Raw genomic sequence first — 18,965 nt, 5'->3', positions numbered from 1 at the left:
CTACTACTTAAACTGCCATAATAACTTAAAAGTGTATTTGATATTACTAAGTTTGGGACTCGTTGCTTATTTTGCACACTCTGGAGAAAAGCATGTTTGCCAGTGCTCATTGGGAGAGGTTTTTGCCACATTGTCATAAATCTTTGCACTTATTTCAAAAGAATCTCCCTGCAAGTTTTGAACGCAGGCCATACCAGGGAATTGTTGCTGCAACACATATTGTTCGGAACTTCAGTAGTGCTTCCCTCTTATGTGCTCTGAATTCCTCAAGTGTCCTGTATAATCTTAGGACCAAAATGACATGGGATTTCAAGGACCACCTCTTTCTTTAGATTCCTCTCCACACGCTACAGTCAGCATCTGAAACCCTGCTCCAGATCCCTTGATGCCAGAGTCTTGACTGGCAACAATCAGGGCCAGATCTTTTCTCTTGTGGTGTGCCTTACCAATTGAGGAGCGTTACCAGATTGCTTTATTTTTGCTGGTGCATGTCACCATTTCAATGATTCTTTTGGGTCTTGTTATATTTGATGTCAGTATTTGTGATGTGTAGACGGAAATGCTTTGGGCTGCAAAACATGTTGAGTGTCTTTGAAAATTAGGCAAGGTGAAAATAATAATAATAATAATAATAATAATAATAATAATAATAATAATAATAGAAACACAGCAGTAGCAGATGTCAATAAATAAGGCGTCACCCTCTCCTTGAGAAACACATATTCCTCAGATCAAGTTCATTCAGCAAGTTCTTCCCTTCAGAGCTGAGCTTCCCTCATTCCCATTCCCCATTTTCTTTGAAAGAGGAAAAAGCATCATGCACTTCCTGTGCTGCTGGCAGCGATAAGAGCTTTGCTTGTGAAGTTAATACAATTAGACACATTTGCACAATAAAGCATAAACAGTCCTGGCTATTTACTAAATTATATTGTGAGCAGTTCATTAATTAGAGTGAGAATCAGACCAGGACATGGCATGACTTTCATAAACTTGTTAAATTGGCTTAGAGCTACACCCATTATGAAGTTTTGATATCCTATTTAGTATCCTATTTAAGTAGGTGTAAAATTCTTTGGATTTCACAATCTTTAAGGGATTTAGAATGAAGGTAAGGGCTTCAGAATGAAGCCTGTGCCAATTTGTGGTGAGATGGGGAACCACAGTTTCTATGGATTAGCAGTTCTTTCATTGTAGACTGATTTGGGAGATTTGACCCACCCAGTACTTGACCTTAAAGGAGGCAATGATTACTTTATTTTCCTGAGGCATATCTTTAAAAACAAACAAACAAACAATTTTTATTGGTTTTTAAACAAATGCAAATACAATAATCATTAAATATTTATCCAGCAGTACAGCTAATGGTGTTTGTTTTATCCCTTGTCTCTAAACATTCAGCATTCAAACATATTACTTTAACGTAACCTTGCCACGGAGAATATTGAGCAGACCCCCCTTCTTTAACTATGTTAATGACCAAAATAAGAGAAATACTTTCTTGCTCACTGAGACCATTTTTACCCATCCCCCTCCCCCCAAACCTGGAGACACCCCTGCATTACATGACCAAAAACCATGGAAAATTGTTACTGAAAAGTCTGCATGCATAAGTTAATGTGATTTGTCGAAATCTGCACACATATGGGAATACTTTTATTGCACATTGTACATGTGCTGGCATATGCAATTACGTTTATAGTGTAATATACGAGGAAGCCCTTATTAAGCAAAAAAACCTAGATACAACAATTTCCAAATGTAAGAGCTTTTTTATGTTCTCCAATTTCATTACTCACCAAAGGGCAGTGAAAGTATATTTTTTATTATAAACTTAACATTTTTTATTATTATTAACGATTTACTGCTTCAGATTAGGCATATGGGTTTTCAGAGAGAACAAAACCTCCTTTTTCTGCATGGTGTGGAAGGTCAGTGTTGTGTTTAGAATGACAGCTCTCTGGTTCCCTTCTAGAAAAATTCACAGCCGTACTTTTATAATGAAGCTGGTAGCCCAAGTCAATTTCTGAGTGAATAAATGTTTACATAGTGAATTACCTCTAGTCAAGGATTGCCTTGTTTGTAATCTCATCAGAGAGGACAAAGGTTAAGTGTTCACAGCAAATTAACAACCACCTCACTCCAGTCATGGTCTGGGACAAGTCACCTTGACACACAGGTGACTTGAGGAAAGCTTTTTCATGCCATTCTATTCTCATCTCCCTGTGGAGTCGTGGAGCACCGAGATCATTAAAAGTCGATCAAATCAGCACTTTTAGCAGAGGATGGAATAATTTTAATGGCAAGAAAATAGGTTTAAAGGCTTATTAAAAGCTCAGCACCTCTCTATTTTTAGAGGATCAACTGTTTCTGGGGGGTATCAGAAGTCATTTAAATTGCAGCTACCATTTTACATCAGAAGCCCCTTTACTTTTAATGATCCACATGCAAGTCCTGCCAGTGATGGCTGAATTCACTGTGTTGCCTTGGCAGGCGGCTGAGGCACATTTTCTATAGCAGCAAATGGAAGAAATAGTCTAATCCCACACTACCATTTCTTGCAGAGATGGGGAACCTATGGCCTTTGAGTTGTTGCTGGACTAAAACTGTCAACATCCCTGAATCTTAGCCATACTGGGAGTTGAAGTCTGTTACCAAGGCTTTTCCCCACAGCCGGAACTCCATTCTAAGAGAATGAGGGAGGTGTTCATGGTGAGTTCCAGCACCTCTTTTTCTATAAAAATAGCACTAATTATTACTCCTCTGAACATTTTTCACAGGAACCTCTGTGGTACAAGTAACAGCTACTGATGCCGATGACCCTACATATGGAAACAGTGCCAGAGTGGTCTACAGCATTCTTCAAGGACAGCCTTATTTTTCTGTGGAGCCAAAGACAGGTAAATGCTCTTACACTTCCCATATCTACAGCTTTTCTCAGGGAAAACTGAAAAGAACCCCCAGAGTTCTTTGACAGAGGTGCACTCTGTTTGACTATCGCTGACGCTATAATCCCATGATGCAGGAAAGTAGGGCTGCCCATGTTCACCTTGTGAATGAATGAATGAAATTTTATTTGCGTCAGCCGTCGGCCATAGCAACAAAAAACATTGTGATATACACAGAACAAAATAAAAAAGTTGATTATATAAAACACAGTTTAGGGTCCTTAATCAGCAGTCAAAGAGAGCCAGTGTGGTGTAGTGGTTAAGAGCGGTAGACTCATAATCTGGGGAACCGGGTTCGCGTCTCCGCTCCTCCACAGACAGCTGCTGGGTGACCTTGGGCTAGTCTCTCAGCCCCACTTACCTCACAGAGTGTTTGTTGTGGGGGAGGAAGGGAAAGGAGAATGCATTTTCCGTATGGAATCGTCCCTCAAGTACAGCCAAAGGCTATACCTTGTGTTCACCTTGTGTTCCTTGTGTTCACCTCTGCCCCACTTTGTCCCCTCCGCAGTCCTATTCATGCTCATGGTTGCAGTTCTTGGAGAGTTTGGCAGACTGCCTTGCTGCAGATCTGGCCCCAGCCCCAGGGGAAAGGGCTGTTGCAGGGACAAACAGGGCAAGCATGCAGGGCCCTGCTGTCCAGCGTCATGCAGTTTGAGTCATCTCAGCATGGACATCCGAATACAGCTTAACTGAACTCCAGATTGCAGGCAAAGGCTGTCATTTAGTAAAGCTGTTTGTGGATAAGTAGACCGATAAATGGCTGTGAAGGCTAAATGGGACCGAAATGGAAGAGTATTTTTTTATTATTTAATAATTACGGCTATTTGGAAAATACATATCACCCAATTAAACATGGTCTCTGGGTGGTTCACAATTACTATTACTTTTTTTAAAAAAACCGGTTAGATACAATCAAAACTTTTTTTAAAAAAAAAATCAATAGGAAGGAACTATACCAGCTAAAGATCAGTGTAAAATCAGCATGAAGTTATCATGAGGCAACATAAAATCAATAAGAAGGGGAAAAAATGCAGCATCTTTGAATATCAGATGCAGGAGTCAAACAGCAGGGAATTATCATCATGTCCTTACTTCCAAAGTTATCTTCTTGGCCATTGTTGGAAATGGAGTGCTAAACTCAATAGACATTAGGCTGATTTGGCAAAACAATTCTTATCCTCTAATGCAGGCTTTGCCTGTGAATACATTTGGAAACCTGAGAAACTGTGGCAAGCAACCTTGCAGCTACACACACCACACATTCTCTCTCTCTCTCTCTCTCTCTCTCTCTCTCTCTCTCTCCCCCCCACACACACACACAATCCAGTCCCCAGCTGTGACCTTCCCCACACTCAAAGTCAAAACAACTGTGCCACACAGTTAAGTTTGAAAAAGATTTGTCTACAATTGGAGGATTCTTTTAAGCCTAATTGCAGCAGCAGATCTGGGAGGGACAGGGTGCTGCAGGCATTGGGGTGGGTAAGTCCTATTGAGGTCAATGGGATTTACTCCCAGGTAAGTGTGTATAGGATTTCAGCCTTAAAATGCAGTCTACGTGTCTTCTGAAAAGTAAGTCTCCTTGGGTCTACTGGGGCTCACTGCCAGGTGTGTGTATGATTGTAGCCTTTATCTTGAGGAAGAAGCCATTGATCATTTTAAAACTGGCTTGTCTCATTTGGCATGAGAGCCATTGCAGAGTGGGAGAGAATCAAAGTTCTCACTGTGATTGTGGCTCTCTTTCCCAATTGACATGCATGGACTGTATATTTGGATACACGGAATTTATAGTCTGGATTTTATAAGATATGTGTTACTGCAAAACAGTTTGGGGTTTTTAATGTTCTTACTTATGTTCTTATTTCCACATCCCTGAAATGTGTTTGGTTTTTGTAATAAGAAGTATATATTTGAAACATGTAAATACTTGAAATTATTTGTATTCATCTCTACCTTTTTTCTGTTGTGATCTCATCCATTTCCCCAGCTTCATTTATCTGCACTCCAGCAGGTTTCCTGAGACTTTTTTTAAAAAATAATCTTCCAAATATTCTAAATAGATGGGTTTGGGTTTTTCATGTCTTATCTTTGTGAAGAGTTGTTTGTGCTTCAGAGTTAGACTGAGTTCTACTGTTTGCACGGTACAGTTTTCAGAGGAAATTGCCTACATTCAGAATACTGTCCAGTATTAAAATGTGGCAATGTTTCTGATTGTCTCTTAAGTAATTGTGTAATTAAGTACTTGTCTCTTTAGTCATTGTGCCAGTTTTGAGCACCCTGGAACCTCTTCCTTACAAATACTCACCTGTGCAAAATGAGTAAGTGTAGGGTTCGTGTGGAAATAGCCCTCTGTGCATACCGCTATATGTACAGGGGCTTGCTGCAAAGATAATAAATGTGCACCAATCAGTGGTGGAACCTGTCACTTCCATGTTCTTCCCTTCTGCTAACCCACATTGATTTTGCACAATGAATGTATGCAAAGGGCTCACAAACAATTGATGTGTGCCAATGCTAAAAGGATTACAGGGCAGCATTGCCATACTGGGCCATTGGTGGTATCAAAGAGCAGACAGTATCACAGATAGGAAGCAAGTGGGAATCATGAAATAGAGCATGCCAGAACATTCTAAGGTCCAGACAGAAGATCAGAAGCCAGGGCTGCCAAGCAGGAGCATAAATCATTTGGTCCAAGGGTCATGTTTCTTGTGCTTTAAGACTCACTTCCTGCCCCAGAACAGCTTGTCTCCCTTCTCGCCTTACTTTCTACTCAAAGTTTGTTTGCTTATAATAAATAGACAAATATTTATTTATTTTTATTTAACAGAATTTATATACCGCTTGATTGTAACAAAACCTCTAAACTGTTTGCAAGACTATTAAACTTTTATCTTCCATTGTTATTGTTAAGTATCAGCCATCTCTCTCTGTTTCTTCTTTCCTTCAACATCTCCCCTGGCCACTTTTCCTCAGCATGCAAGGTGTGGGATGGCTGCAAGGCTGTGGGATGGCTGGGGGCGAGTGAGGAGACACCGGGTAGGCTGTGACTCATAGACCTACCTGGCCATGGCCCAAGGCCCACTGGTGACTCCCAGACCACTGTTTGAGAAACACACACACGTGTTTCCATTTTCCTCAAAGTAAGAGGTTATTCTGAACATGACATTGCACTTGTCATTCATGTTGTTGCTGTTGTTCAGTCGTTCAGTCATGTCCGACTCTTCGTGACCCCATAGAACCAATATAAACCCCTTTCCACACACCAGATGGGCAAGCTGCAAGCAAGCATAGTTAAGTTCTCATACATACAGGTGCTTTTGCTTAGAGCAAAGTGTTTCAGGGATTTTATCTGCTAAAGTATGGGCAATGTGACAGGAGAGGGGCCTTGGGCCTACTCAACCAAGCCCCGAAATTGCCTTTATTTCTGTAATTTTCAGCCTATTGTTTCTTGCTCTTCCTTCAGCAGATAATGAGTCTGACTGTTCACACACCTTCATATCTGTTTTGTCAACTTTGCCGTAGCCTGTCGTACAATTAATTACATTCTTCATGAAGGGAGACATCCCACAGACTTGTGGGGTCAGCATATGATTTAAAGGACAGATTGACAAAAATAACGCAAGGGAACCATTTGTGAAGTTGTCTTTCAGCCTTCCCAGCCTGTTTAGTATGGATGAAATAAAGCTATTATTATTTTATTTTTTTAAAAAATTGTCCCTTCAGCACAAGGAAGATTAATGGGCTGCTCTAAATTCAAAAGAAGAGGAAATAAATAAAACTGGAACTAAAGAGCTTGCAAACATTACAAGGAGATATAGAAGCCCCAATGCACCTCTCAGTTATCCATGTATTTTATGTTTCCCTTCTGCTGACATGTAGCAGTGGTAGAGTAAAAGCCCATCTCTCTGGAAATCAGAGACACCAGCTGGACCGTGTAACAAGCATGAAATAGTCATAAAGCCTTCCTGGTTTGAGGAGGAATATTTATTTATCTGATACTTAACTGCACAGCAGAATGATGACAAGCTAGCTTTTCTCTCTCCTCCCTTTACATTTCAAGCCATAATTACACATGGCACAGAGATGACCAAATGGATAAAACTAAAACTAGTTCAGATAATACAGTGTTTCAATTACTATATCAAAGCTTCCTAATTATAGTGAGTGCTTTAGAAGTGGTTATTGTGTTGTTTTTTTAAGTTTGCTTTAAAGATATTAGCTAATTCAAGATAGCTTCATTGAAATGCATAATGCGATACAAGATTATTCATAGCAGCAAGAATCTGTGGGGCCATTTACCATTTCGGGCCATTAGGAAGCTCATTGTTGCAGCCTGGAAGTTTAGAAACTGCTCTGTTTAGACTGATGGGCCTCAGCGGCACTGGGGCTAAGCTAGCTCTGTTCAGGCTCAGGATTCCTAATAGAAAAGTTCAAATGCTGTTTCACTGGCAGGTCTTTCTCAGACAGAGCCTCAAATGGGAGCTGTGACCCTATCTCAGTAGCTAGACTTCCTTTCCTTCTTTTAGCAGTCCTTGACTACAGTGGATCAGAGGAGGCCGTTGTTCCACTACGGCTTCTGAGCTGGAGCCCGTGTAGGCAGACAAGAGCAGCAGAGGTACTGACACAATGAGGTCGTTTTGTCTCCAAATTATTATCCTCATCCCCTGAAAAGGGGAAATGCAACTCAAGGGTCATGACATCCACCAAGTGTTGAATGGCACATCTTTTCTTGTTCTCCTCTTTGTGGTAGAGAATATATAGAATGACAGGGCGGATGTCCACAGTAAGCCTTTTCCTGGATCTTGAGTGCTCTCATTTTGCAAATGAATCTCCACAACCCTAGAGACATCTATGCACAGACCACATCAATCCTGCATCTGTCTAGATGACAGATATGGAAGATGACAGGTCATTACAAGGCAAAGTATGAGAACCCAGTGATCACCTTGAAAAAGATGGAATTACTTCTGCATGACATGTATTAACATTATATGGTCTGTCTCTGGGGTACCCTTCCCCAGCTGGATGCCCTCCAGATATTTTGGGCTTTAATTCCCATCATCTCTGATCATTGGCCATGCTGACTGGGACAGATGGGAGTTGCAATGCAAAACCTCTGGAGGAGTTGGGTTTGAAAATGCTGCTCTAGGTGCTTGCCCAAGATTCCTGACAGAGGCTTCCAGCAGCATGGAGACAAAACAGTATTTTGAAGCTTAGAACCAATGGCAAGTGGGTGGAAAGTAGCCTACCCCCCAAAATTACCAAATAGAGTCCTTGCTAAAAGACTCTCATACCTTGAAATGCTTGTAAGCAAGAGAGGTGCATCAGACATTTTAACATGAACTATGGATCATGTTTAGTCTTGGAAATGAACCAGCGTGTTTAAACTTTATAGCACTTATCGATTTCCCCCCTTATTATTGTTAGCTTATAATATATTGGGAACATCTTGATTGCATATGCTTTAAAGTACTGTGCTTTTCCATTTTAGTGTTCAGGTTATGAATGGATACAGTCATTCTTTATACAGTACATTGACTATATGTATGGCTGTAAGCTAAATTCATTAAAACAGGAGTGATGGGGTATATAAGGTAGTTCTGACCTGCACAACATGCAGTTCTATAGTAAATGCTGAAGCACAGGAGTTCCATGTTTTTAAGGGTGCTCTATTTCAGCTACATGAGTCTAACCACAATGCATATTTTCACATTCTGCGTAGCAAAGGTCTGGACTGAAAACTGGGTTGTGGACCAAGCTACAGTGGGTGTCTTCAGGGGCACAGCTACTATATTCTTTTTCCTTTGTTATTATTGTTTAAAGAGAAAGGGAAAGAAAGATGGCTAAGCATGGAAAAAGAGACAAAGGGAAGAAAGGGAGATACAACCAGGGGCAAAAATACACACACACACTTCTATATCTAGAGCATGCCATGCAGCAGGTTGAAGTTAAAGGCGAGTCCTAGGTCTGGAAACATTGAAAACTACATTATTAACATGCAGGGCACAGTTAGAGAAGGCTAAGTTCACATTATATCCCACTAGTGAATGTTCAAAGCTAGTTAACATTCCTAGTAATAAGGCCTGTCTTTTGGATTGTTCCTGTTGAAATGCTGGATCAGTTCAAATCCCTTACATTAGTACAAAGGTGACTAATCTGTGACCCTCCAAATGTTGCTGAACTTCAACTCGCACCATCATTGACCATGCTAGCTTGGGCTGATAGGAGTTGTAATTGAGCAACATCTGGAGGGCCACAGGCTAGCCACCCCTGCTTCAGTGTGCTCTGTTTATCTTTTGATTGTTGTATATTTTCTCCGCTATGCTTCTGAGTTGGAAATGTGGCTCTGCCACTGTTTAATTTATGTGAATTTTGCCCTCTTCCAGGTATTATCAAAACTGCGCTTCCCAATATGGACAGAGAAGCAAAAGACCAGTATCTACTTGTCATTCAAGCGAAGGATATGGTTGGTCAAAATGGAGGGCTCTCTGGGACCACCTCTGTCACCGTCACCCTTACAGATGTCAACGATAACCCTCCCCGCTTTCCTCGCAGTAAGTTTCTGTGGATGATCATTGAGGAAGACTATATTTCCTACAAAACTAAATCTACATTAGCTGGCTGTTGGGGAGGAATGCACAAGTTCATTTTAAATGAAGAAGGGATGGTAAATTTAACTTCACTCAGTTTAGTGCACCAGGTGGTTATGGGTAGGTGCCAATTCCCCACAGTAGACCGTTGTCCATAGGCAGCTGTGAAAAAAGTTAATAGTTGTCTCCTACTACTTGCCTAAATACACAGTACCAATATTTCTGTGCTCTATTAAGAAACTGACTGGATTTTTTAAGCGTTAGGATGCTGCATCCTAACTCCATTAAGCTTGATCACATGACCTGGCAAATAATTTTTGCTGCCAAAAAGGGCAATAGAAGTCACAAACCATTTTAAAGGCTCATTTTCCCCTTTGCCAGCCTTGGGACAGCTCAGCTGGCAGTAGCCCTGCTCCTGAACAAAGTTTGTATCTGGCATACTTTAGTCCCTCGAAACTTAAAAGGGCATGAATTATGCTGATTTTCCATATTTAGGATTGTTGCCTAAATCTCCTCTTTTTTGGACCTCTCATCCTTAAGGTCCTTCAGCATGGAGTTTCAAGTCCAGTAGTGAGCCTTTCAGGTTCCCAGCTGTTCAATTGTGTTGGCTGCACTACATAGTATGCCTGACCATTGCACCCTACACATATTCCGAGGGGTTATGCAAATATCCGTTCTCCATCTTTTGGATCCCTTTGGGGTTTTTTGTGCATCGACATGTGTTCTTGAGGATATTTGATTTATTTCTGACTTTATGATTACAGTCTTTCTGTGATTAATTATAAGGTGCATCAAAATACCCTGTGTAGGTGGATGCATAGTTGTTCTTGTGTGCATTTCACATTGCCTGACTATCTCTGTCAATTCCCCTCCGCCCAAGACACTGAGAGTTTCATAGAAAAATCAATCTGGGAAGAACTAGAAAACAATCTGCCCTCAATTTACTTGCTTTGACCAAGGTGGCTCATGTCTGAACTAAGCAAGGAATAGAAACAAGCTTATTTCCAGACTTGAGCTAGCCTGTTTATACACAGTCTGCTGCTCTTCTCCACCTTGCTGCGATCTTTCTTGTAAAGTCATTCCAAGAGTGAATTAGACTAATGTGAGGAACATATGCATGCCCAATCTGGTCTGTTTTCAAGTGGGTATGAAAAAAACAAGCCAATCAAAGCAAGACTGGGAATTAGATTCTTTTCCCCCTTGAATTGTTTGGGTAATAATAAAACACCAGAGATTCAGCTTCTCGAAGTGAGAATGTTAGTGGCTTCAGCCTGCATTTTGTTAAGCTGCAATCTGTATCAATTTCAGCTTGAGCCGCAGGTTTAGAGTTTTCACAGGAGAAGAAGGATGCCTTTGCAAGAATAGCATTTATCTCAATTACATGGCATGAAGAGCCAGGAAACTGTCTCCTTAAGACACAATTAAGACTTATCTCTTATTTTACAAATGGATTTATTCTTTTCTTTGGTGACATGAGATATACTCCAGAGAAAATGTCATTGGCTGTAGTCTGCCTTGGTAGGAAAGTTAGGTTAAGTGTTATTATTCCTTTTTAGATGTTATTTTCATCAGTTTACTTACGCATCACTTGCTTATGTAGATTTATAGTTGTGAGAGCAGAATAATGTTGGAGGAATGGACTCAAATAGCAAAGCTTAAAGAATTTGTTCCTTGCAAATTCCAATAAAAACAGATATTATCTAAACATCCTGAACTAATGTGTAGACCAGAACATAGTTATCCTTTGGATTTCACACTTCTCTGCATTTTTACAATGCAATTTTTGACTCAAAATACATTTACAAATCGACACTTCAAGAGAAAACACATTTAGAAATGAGCATTTTAAGAGAAAATACCTTTAAAAATTTATATTTTGCAAGGAAATATGTTCCAATATATATAAATTTCCATGCAGATTTTTAATTTATTTTAAAAAATGTTTGTTAAAGTGGAACAGTCATATGAATGAATGCATTTGAAAGAGACATGGACTGGAAATAATACTGTGAGCAAAATTTAACTATTTTGGAGCTGATCTCACAAAGCCTGAGCTATAACCTGTGTATATTTCCCTCCTCCAACATGACATTAAATACTACAAGCAAGCAAGGTGGCAAAAAATAATCTCTCGAGTAGATTGTGGATGGAAGTTTGGTAGCAGCGGTCTACTTGCACAATGTGGCAGGTCCTTTTTAAACATCAGAAAAAAGTCCTACAGAGGGCACAGAGGAGAGTTATGATGTTAAATCACCCAGTCTTCAACAACATGGAACACTTTAGATGACCATGCTGGCTGGGACTGATGGAAGCTGCATTTCAGTCATCATCACCACCAGCAGCAGTGTCATGTGGGCACCAGATTGGCCAAGGCTGAAAGAACATTTTCCCTCATGGCATTTTAAAGAAATACCAAATGTATCACGTTTAGAACCCTTCCGCTATAAACTAAGTGAGGTCATTCATTCATTCATGAACAGATGAAAATCCAGTGACTGTTCTGAACTTTACAGGATCGTATCAATATAATGTTCCGGAATCGCTACCCGTGGCGTCAGTGGTCGCCAGATTAAAGGCTGCAGATGCTGATGTGGGACCGAATGCCGAAATGGAATATAAAATAGTGGATGGTGATGGCTTGGCCGTTTTCAAAATCTTAGTGGACAAAGAGACACAAGAAGGAATCATTACAATACAGAAGGTAACCTCACTTCATTATTTCTGTCACGGTACACAAGTAACATCATCTCACTTTCAGTTTAAGCAAGGAAAAGGCTTCAGCCATAAGACAGATAAATAAATAAATACCAGTGAGACCTGCAACAAAAGGTTGTAGTATAGAGTACTGCTGCTTTGGATACCAGCCATTTCATTCCCCTTCACCCCGTTTTCTGTCCCCCACCTCCTCTAACCATCAGCTAGCATACCATGGCCACTCAGACATAGTCTCTATTGGTCTGTTTTTGGGGTTCCCACCCTGTGGGAGGCTCTAAAGATTTTTGTTCTTCTGAAAACCTTGGGGTTCTCCCAATCTTGCTGACATCTCACATGTGGGGTGATGCCATTTTGGTTACATAAGCAACAACTCACAGTCTGAACATTGGAAATAAAGAGAAGGATTCCTTGATCATAAAACACACATTAAGAATTCCCAGCTTGTGTAGGACTACCCCCCCCCAGCCTTAGTTGGCTAATAGGTAAATATCAGAAGTGATTTCATTGAATGTCAACATACATACATTAATTGAAAATGGATAGAGTAACCTTCAGTAGTTATGTCAGGGCTAACTAGAAATGTATCAACAGTGCCAAGAAAGAAATGTTGTAGTTCTGTGGTTGAATGGACAGAATGAAGGACAAATTCTGAAAGTTCGATCACCCTGTGGTTTTGTTTTATACATTTGGAATCCTTGCAGTAGACAAATTGTCATTGATGTTACTATTTTGCATGAGCAATGAATGACTCTGTAAATGAGGGAGTTACTTTTTCCTTCCTTCTCAGTCTGTTCACTGTAGAAGATAGGAATAGATGGTCCCTTTAGGGAAATATAGTTTATTCTTAATCTGAGTATGTGCTACAGAAATCTATGCAACAGTTTTGTTTTGATAACTTTTGTTCTTTGAAGACAGTATTGCAGTCTTCTTCCTTTCTTTCTCTCTGTGCACGTGCATAAGAGCATTTCAATATTGTTGTAATTTTTTCTGATTTTAGTCTCTTTGTTCTTATTGCATTGTTTGTTTTATAATCCCCAGTGAAATTGTCTGATGGAACAAGGTTCCTGGGACTCTTGTTCACTTGACAGATGCACAAGCCTGATTAGTCTTAAGAATAACCAAAAGGGGAGAAATGATTCTCCAGCAACAGGGCTTTTGAATGGTAGATTACTGTAAATTATATCATTTGATAGTTGTTTAAAAGGAGAGCCTCAAACTGGTTCCTTTGAAGAATAATTGCATATCGAGTCCTTCCTTCCTTCCTTCCTTCCTCCCTTCCTTCCTTCTTTCTCTTGTTCTTTGGCAGAGAGGGCTTGCCTTGTAATTTCCTTCAGACAGGACAAAGTGCTCACATTTTCCAAAAAAAGATGAATGGATGAGGCATAGGATCTAATCACATAACACTAATGCACAGATATTAATGAAGCTGTCAAGCTCCATTCACTGTGCTGAAGGAAGAACCAAAGTACGCTTTGCCTTTTTAACCTTCAGCACTGTTCTAGTGATTTGTGTTTGTGTTTGTTTGCTATTCTAAAAATCCCCATATTTCAGTTATGGTCAGGAAGGGGCAAAGTGAATGCCAGCTAAATGATGGTTGTTATAAAATAAACATTAGCGTTATTGTATTCAGAGTGAAGCAAAACGAACAAAAAACAAAAACAACTCTTTTTGATGGAGCATCTTTAGAAATTAAAGCCTCTCTACTACTTTCTGCATTGTGAGGGCTACGTTGCTTTCCACTATGTCACTGCAAGATTTCATCGTTTCATGCATGAGAAAATCAATAAAACGACTATTCCCCCCATCTGATCCAGTGTTTGAGAGCAAGAGGTGTGTCAGACAGATGGAGCCATTTAATAATTGCTACATAGAATCACAGAGTTTGAAGAGATCCTGAGGATCATCTAGTCCAGGGGTCTGCAACCTTTAAGACACAAAGAGCCACTTGGACCCGTTTCCAAAGGAAAAAAAAAAAACCTGGGAGCCGCAAAACCATTGCGACATTTAAAACAAATATAACGCTGCATATATTGTTTCTTACCTTAATGCAATAATAATAAATAACGTATAGGAGCCAATGCAAAGTATAATTAGTAAAAACAACAAGAATAAGTTCTTACTTTTTTGCATTGACTCAGGGGCGTACCCAGGATCAAAACTGGGGGGGGGGCAAGCCATGGTCCTTCAGGTTGTGACATTTCAGCACGGAAAGGCGAATGAAACCAAAATTTTAGGGAAATTATATATAATTATAGCAGTGCTTTATTACAGTAGTTATTACAATTATTTGCTTGGTTTTTTAAAAATTTTATTCTAGTTACATGTCTTATACCAGGGGTGGCCAACTCCCAAGAAACTGTGATCTACTTTCAGCAGTGATCTACCCCCGTTTTTTGGGGTTCAGCTCAAAGTTGTTTTGGGGGGGTGTGGTGGGTGGGAGAGAGGGCTTCCCCCTCTAAGATAGGTTGGCAAGCGAACTAAGAAAGAAAGAAAAAGGGGGGTGGGAATGGAAAAGTGGGGTGGAAAAATATAAATTGGGGGTGTGGTGGGTGGGAGAGAGGGCTTCCCCCTCTAAGATAGGTTGGCAAGCGAATTAATAAAGAAAGAAAAAGGGGGGTGGGAATGGAAAAGTGGGGTGGAAAAATATAAATTGGGGGTGGGGTGGGTGGGAGAGAGGGCTTCCCCCTCTAAGATAGGTTGGCAAGCGAACTAAGAAAGAAAGAAAAAGGGGGGTGGGAATGGAAAAGTGGGGTGGAAAAATATAAATTGGGGGTGGGGTGGGTGGGAGAGAGGGCTTCCCCCTCTAAGATAGGTTGGCAAGCGAACTAAGAAAGAAAGAAAAAGGGGGGTGGGAATGGAAAAGTGGGGTGGAAAAATATAAATTGGGGGTGGGGTGGGTGGGAGAGAGGGCTTCCCCCTCTAAGATAGGTTGGCAAGCGAATTAATAAAGAAAGAAAAAGGGGGGTGGGAATGGAAAAGTGGGGTGGAAAAATATAAATTGGGGGTGGGGTGGGGTGGGGAGAATATCTATTAAAAATATGTAGTAGTTTAAAAAATAAAAATAAAGGGGGAAAATCTTTTTCTTCTTTTTCCTTTTTTTGAAACCAAAAACAAAAGGGGAAGAGAAAAGAAAAAGGGGGGATAGAGGGAGAAAAGGGTAATAATAAAAATTCAAATAGAGTGGCTGCAGCAGCTGTGGGGGGTGTTTGTTTATTTTTCGTTTGTTTGTTTGTTTTAAAAATGGGATTTCTCCCCTTGGATTAAAAAAGGAGGGGAGGAAAAAAAAGAGGGGGGTGGGAGAGCAAGGCAAAAAGCCAAAAAGCAAAAAACAGGTTTTTTGGGGGGGGAATCGCGCCAGGCTCTGCAGCGCGCCGGCCTCGGGGCTCCGGGCCCCCGAGCCGCCCTTGGGGCCATCGTTGAGCATGTACACCGCCCGCAGCGAGCGCTGGCGAAGCACCGGTTGGCGGAGGTTTCAGAAGCAGCCCGGACGTTTTCGCCGCCGCTGCCCGGCCTTCCTGTTGCACGGCGGCGCAGGAAGGCTCCGAGTCCCGGCCGGGCCCCCGGGCGCCCCCCGGATCCCGCTGCCAAAGAGGCGCCGGACGGCGAGGCGGAGCAGCAAAGCCAGGCGGAGGCGGCAGCAGCACCATCCGGCGACCGACGCCGGGAAGGTCCCCCGCCCGCCCGCCTCTCTGGGGGCGGGGAAGGTGCAACGGAGCCAAGCCCCACAAGGACACCCCAGCCGCCCGCCGGGCCCGACACTCCAAGGAGGGAAGCGGGCAGGCGCGGCGGGTCAGGAGGACGGCGCGGCGGGCGCAGCCCAGGCGGGCCAGGAGCGCAGCGCAGTGCCCCCACCACTCTGCGCCCCAGGCAGCCGCCCCGGAGCCGAAGGAGGAGCGCCTGTTGCGCGCTCACAGTGGCGGGCCACGGCGGGGACGGCCCTGCTCCGCTCCGCCAACTGCGCTGCCGCCGTCGCACCAGGCCCCACCCCCCGCGCCTCCCCCCGGCTGCCCCCTCCCTCCCTCTCTCTCTGCCCCCTGCAAACCGCCCCTCCATCGCGGGCAGGGCTGGCGCGTCTTCCCTCCGGCCGAGGAGTTCTCAGGCGCAGTGCCCCCACCACTCCGCGCCACCTCCGCGCCCCAGGCAGCCGCCCCGGAGCCGCGGCAGGGCCGCGAAAGAGCCGCATGCGGCTCCAGAGCCGCAGGTTCCTGACCCCCGATCTAGTCCAACCTCCTGCAATGCAGGAATATGTAGTTGTCCATTACAGGGATCGAACCTGCAACCATGGTATTAACAGCACCATGCTCTAGACAACCAAGATGTCTGTTAGTTCAGGGAGAGCGGGATCTAATTCTGTGGGATGGGCTGAATGTGGTATATGGCAGCCATTACTGATCAGCAACTGTGGGGGACAGGTCCCCAGGCACTTACCAGCAGGCATTTGCTTGATCGTAGCAGAGAGACTGGGCGGCTGGCACATGGCTCTTGAACAGTCAGAAACACCCAGTGTAGGCCTATAGCATGATCAATCCATGCTCACATGTGACACTGCCTAGACATGCTCTTAGACGGTATATAATTTCTTTTTCCTTCCCTGCCCCCATAGAAATTTTTCTACTACTGTCTGTTACAACAACAAACTATTGCAATTTATAAAACACTAGAGTACTGGTGTCCTTGTCACATTATCCGCTTTCCTCTATGAGTTCACACTTCTCATAATGCAAGACATTAAAACATTAACAAATCCACAGAACACATTTCTCCATTCTGTCATTTTCTGGCATTATCCTATGGACACTCCACACTTGAAGCTCTCAGGGTTTCATTTTCATGCTAAATGATGGTGCCACGTGCTGTCTGAACATAGTAAGAGTACCTCTTACCCCAGTAAAAAAAATTAGACGTGTCTATTTCTGATTCAGGAGAGAACAGAGTTAGTTAGCAATTGTTGTATGTCTTTATGTCAAGTGACCATTATGTTATAGTCATCAAACTCTTTCTGTCTGCTGTATTTTTATTAGGAAACATACAAGAGGGCTACTTTAAATAGTTTTATTTTGTCTTTTTCACATCAAGTACTTAATGTCTTGAAAAACTGGCAATAGTTCATACTCCATTCACTTTTTCCAACTGGCTGCTTTTGTTGTAATAATTTTCCATGAAGCAGTTTTATGAGACCGTATGCATGATGTATATATACATTTCAGCAATTCTCACTCTTGTTTTTGAAGTTGGTACAATCTTGCAAAAACAGCAGTGATTGAGACTTGTTGAAATGTAATTATTTACTTCTTTATTAAGTATATTCTTAACCCACCATTCACCATATGATCCCAGGTCGGCTTACAGTTCTGATACTTAGCAATTCCAGTGGGAAAATTCATAACGCACCATATTCACAGCATTGCTAAATAAAATAGCAAATGTGATAATAATGTGTTGGTTTAAGTATGTGTGTATATCTGCGACTTCCTGGGCAGTGCAGTTGGTATGAATCCTAAACCCTGAACCAAAGCACTTTGGAAAGACCCAGTCTGAAAAGCCAATCATACAAAACAGTTTGCTCAGGATAAAGAAGATATTCACAGGCACAGCTTTTCAGACTGATCAAGCACGTAGCGAAACCTGTAATATATCCAGAAAACAGGTTTTTCTTTTGCCTACTTGCATTACTCTCATCGGGTGGTGGCTTTGAGTTGCCTTCCCATGATTGTTCCATGAAGACGGCTTTGTGTTTCCAACTCAAGACCCATTGAAGAACATTTCATCTAGTTCAGCGATGACATAGCAGCTTTGAACATTTTTTATATTCTCCCATGTGCTACCCTCACCGTTGTGGCTGCACTGGGTTACCGTTCCGTGATTGGACTCATGCTATTTGTTGAACAATTCATTAATCCAGTTTGTATAACGTTTACTGTACATGTGATTTGTTTATATAGAGTTGTATTTTTGTCTATTCCATGTTTACAGTGTCACCAGGTGTTGTTTTGCACATGGCACTTTAGTACATTTGTTGTTTGAATGGTTTCTAGCCCAGCTACCATTCCAGTAAATTTGATTTTATACTTACCAGCCAGTTTGTGGTGTTGTTGTTTTGTTTTGTTTTGTTGTACTATCATTACTGTCACCACATTTGATACTTTGTGTATATAGTTTATGGAAACCTTCCACACCCAATTTAACTTTGGTGATTTGTTTATTTTTTAAATTCAATTTATATCCTGCCCTTGCTCTGAAAAGAGCCCAGGGCATCACATAACGAAAACATTGTGTTAGTGTTGGGAGGTGGGAGAAGTGCCATTGTGAGTGACATTTCTAGTTTCGAGCCACAGAATGACCTCAATGTGAGTTTCATTTTATTTTCATTCATGGTGCTTTTGGGAGAGATGTGGAAGGCTCTAATCGGCTGCTGTCAATTGAGAAGCAAACAAAAACAAAGCCTCTGCTTTCATTTATCATAACTTGCTAATCTCTGGACCTATCCTTATAAAGTTTTGCAGGTTTTTCAGATAGGTTCCCCTCACCATTTATGCTGTTTTCATACATACTAAGGCACAGAAAGTGGCTCCCCAAGTCCTGCTGCCACTTACCAAACAGTATGAATCCATTTTTTTGTCCTCACCTGACCTCTCATGTAATTTGTAGGCACTTATTTGATCTGCTACCTCCCACGTTGTGAAGTGTTGTGATAGCAACATTAACTGCAATTTGTCCT

General features: G+C 41.8%; 1 protein-coding gene across 2 annotated transcripts in view; it reads left to right on the top strand.

Annotated features, from left to right (window-relative positions):
* The window catches only part of CDH7 (cadherin 7), a 119,408-nt gene that overhangs the window by 70,276 nt on the left and 30,167 nt on the right, over positions 1–18,965 (top strand). The window contains exons 4-6 of one of the 2 annotated variants that reach the window (XM_033154828.1): positions 2,778–2,897; positions 9,329–9,496; positions 12,046–12,233. In XM_033154828.1, coding sequence (XP_033010719.1) covers positions 2,778–2,897; positions 9,329–9,496; positions 12,046–12,233 — 476 coding nt within the window. The remainder of the gene's footprint in view (positions 1–2,777; positions 2,898–9,328; positions 9,497–12,045; positions 12,234–18,965) is intronic. The other variant, XM_033154829.1, reaches the window with a different exon arrangement.

This window comes from Lacerta agilis, chromosome 7, assembly GCF_009819535.1.
Source record: "Lacerta agilis isolate rLacAgi1 chromosome 7, rLacAgi1.pri, whole genome shotgun sequence".
NCBI classification, from domain to species: domain Eukaryota; kingdom Metazoa; phylum Chordata; class Lepidosauria; order Squamata; family Lacertidae; genus Lacerta; species Lacerta agilis.
Note: the sequence above shows the minus strand (reverse complement) of the source record. Positions and strands in the feature narration are given on the sequence as shown.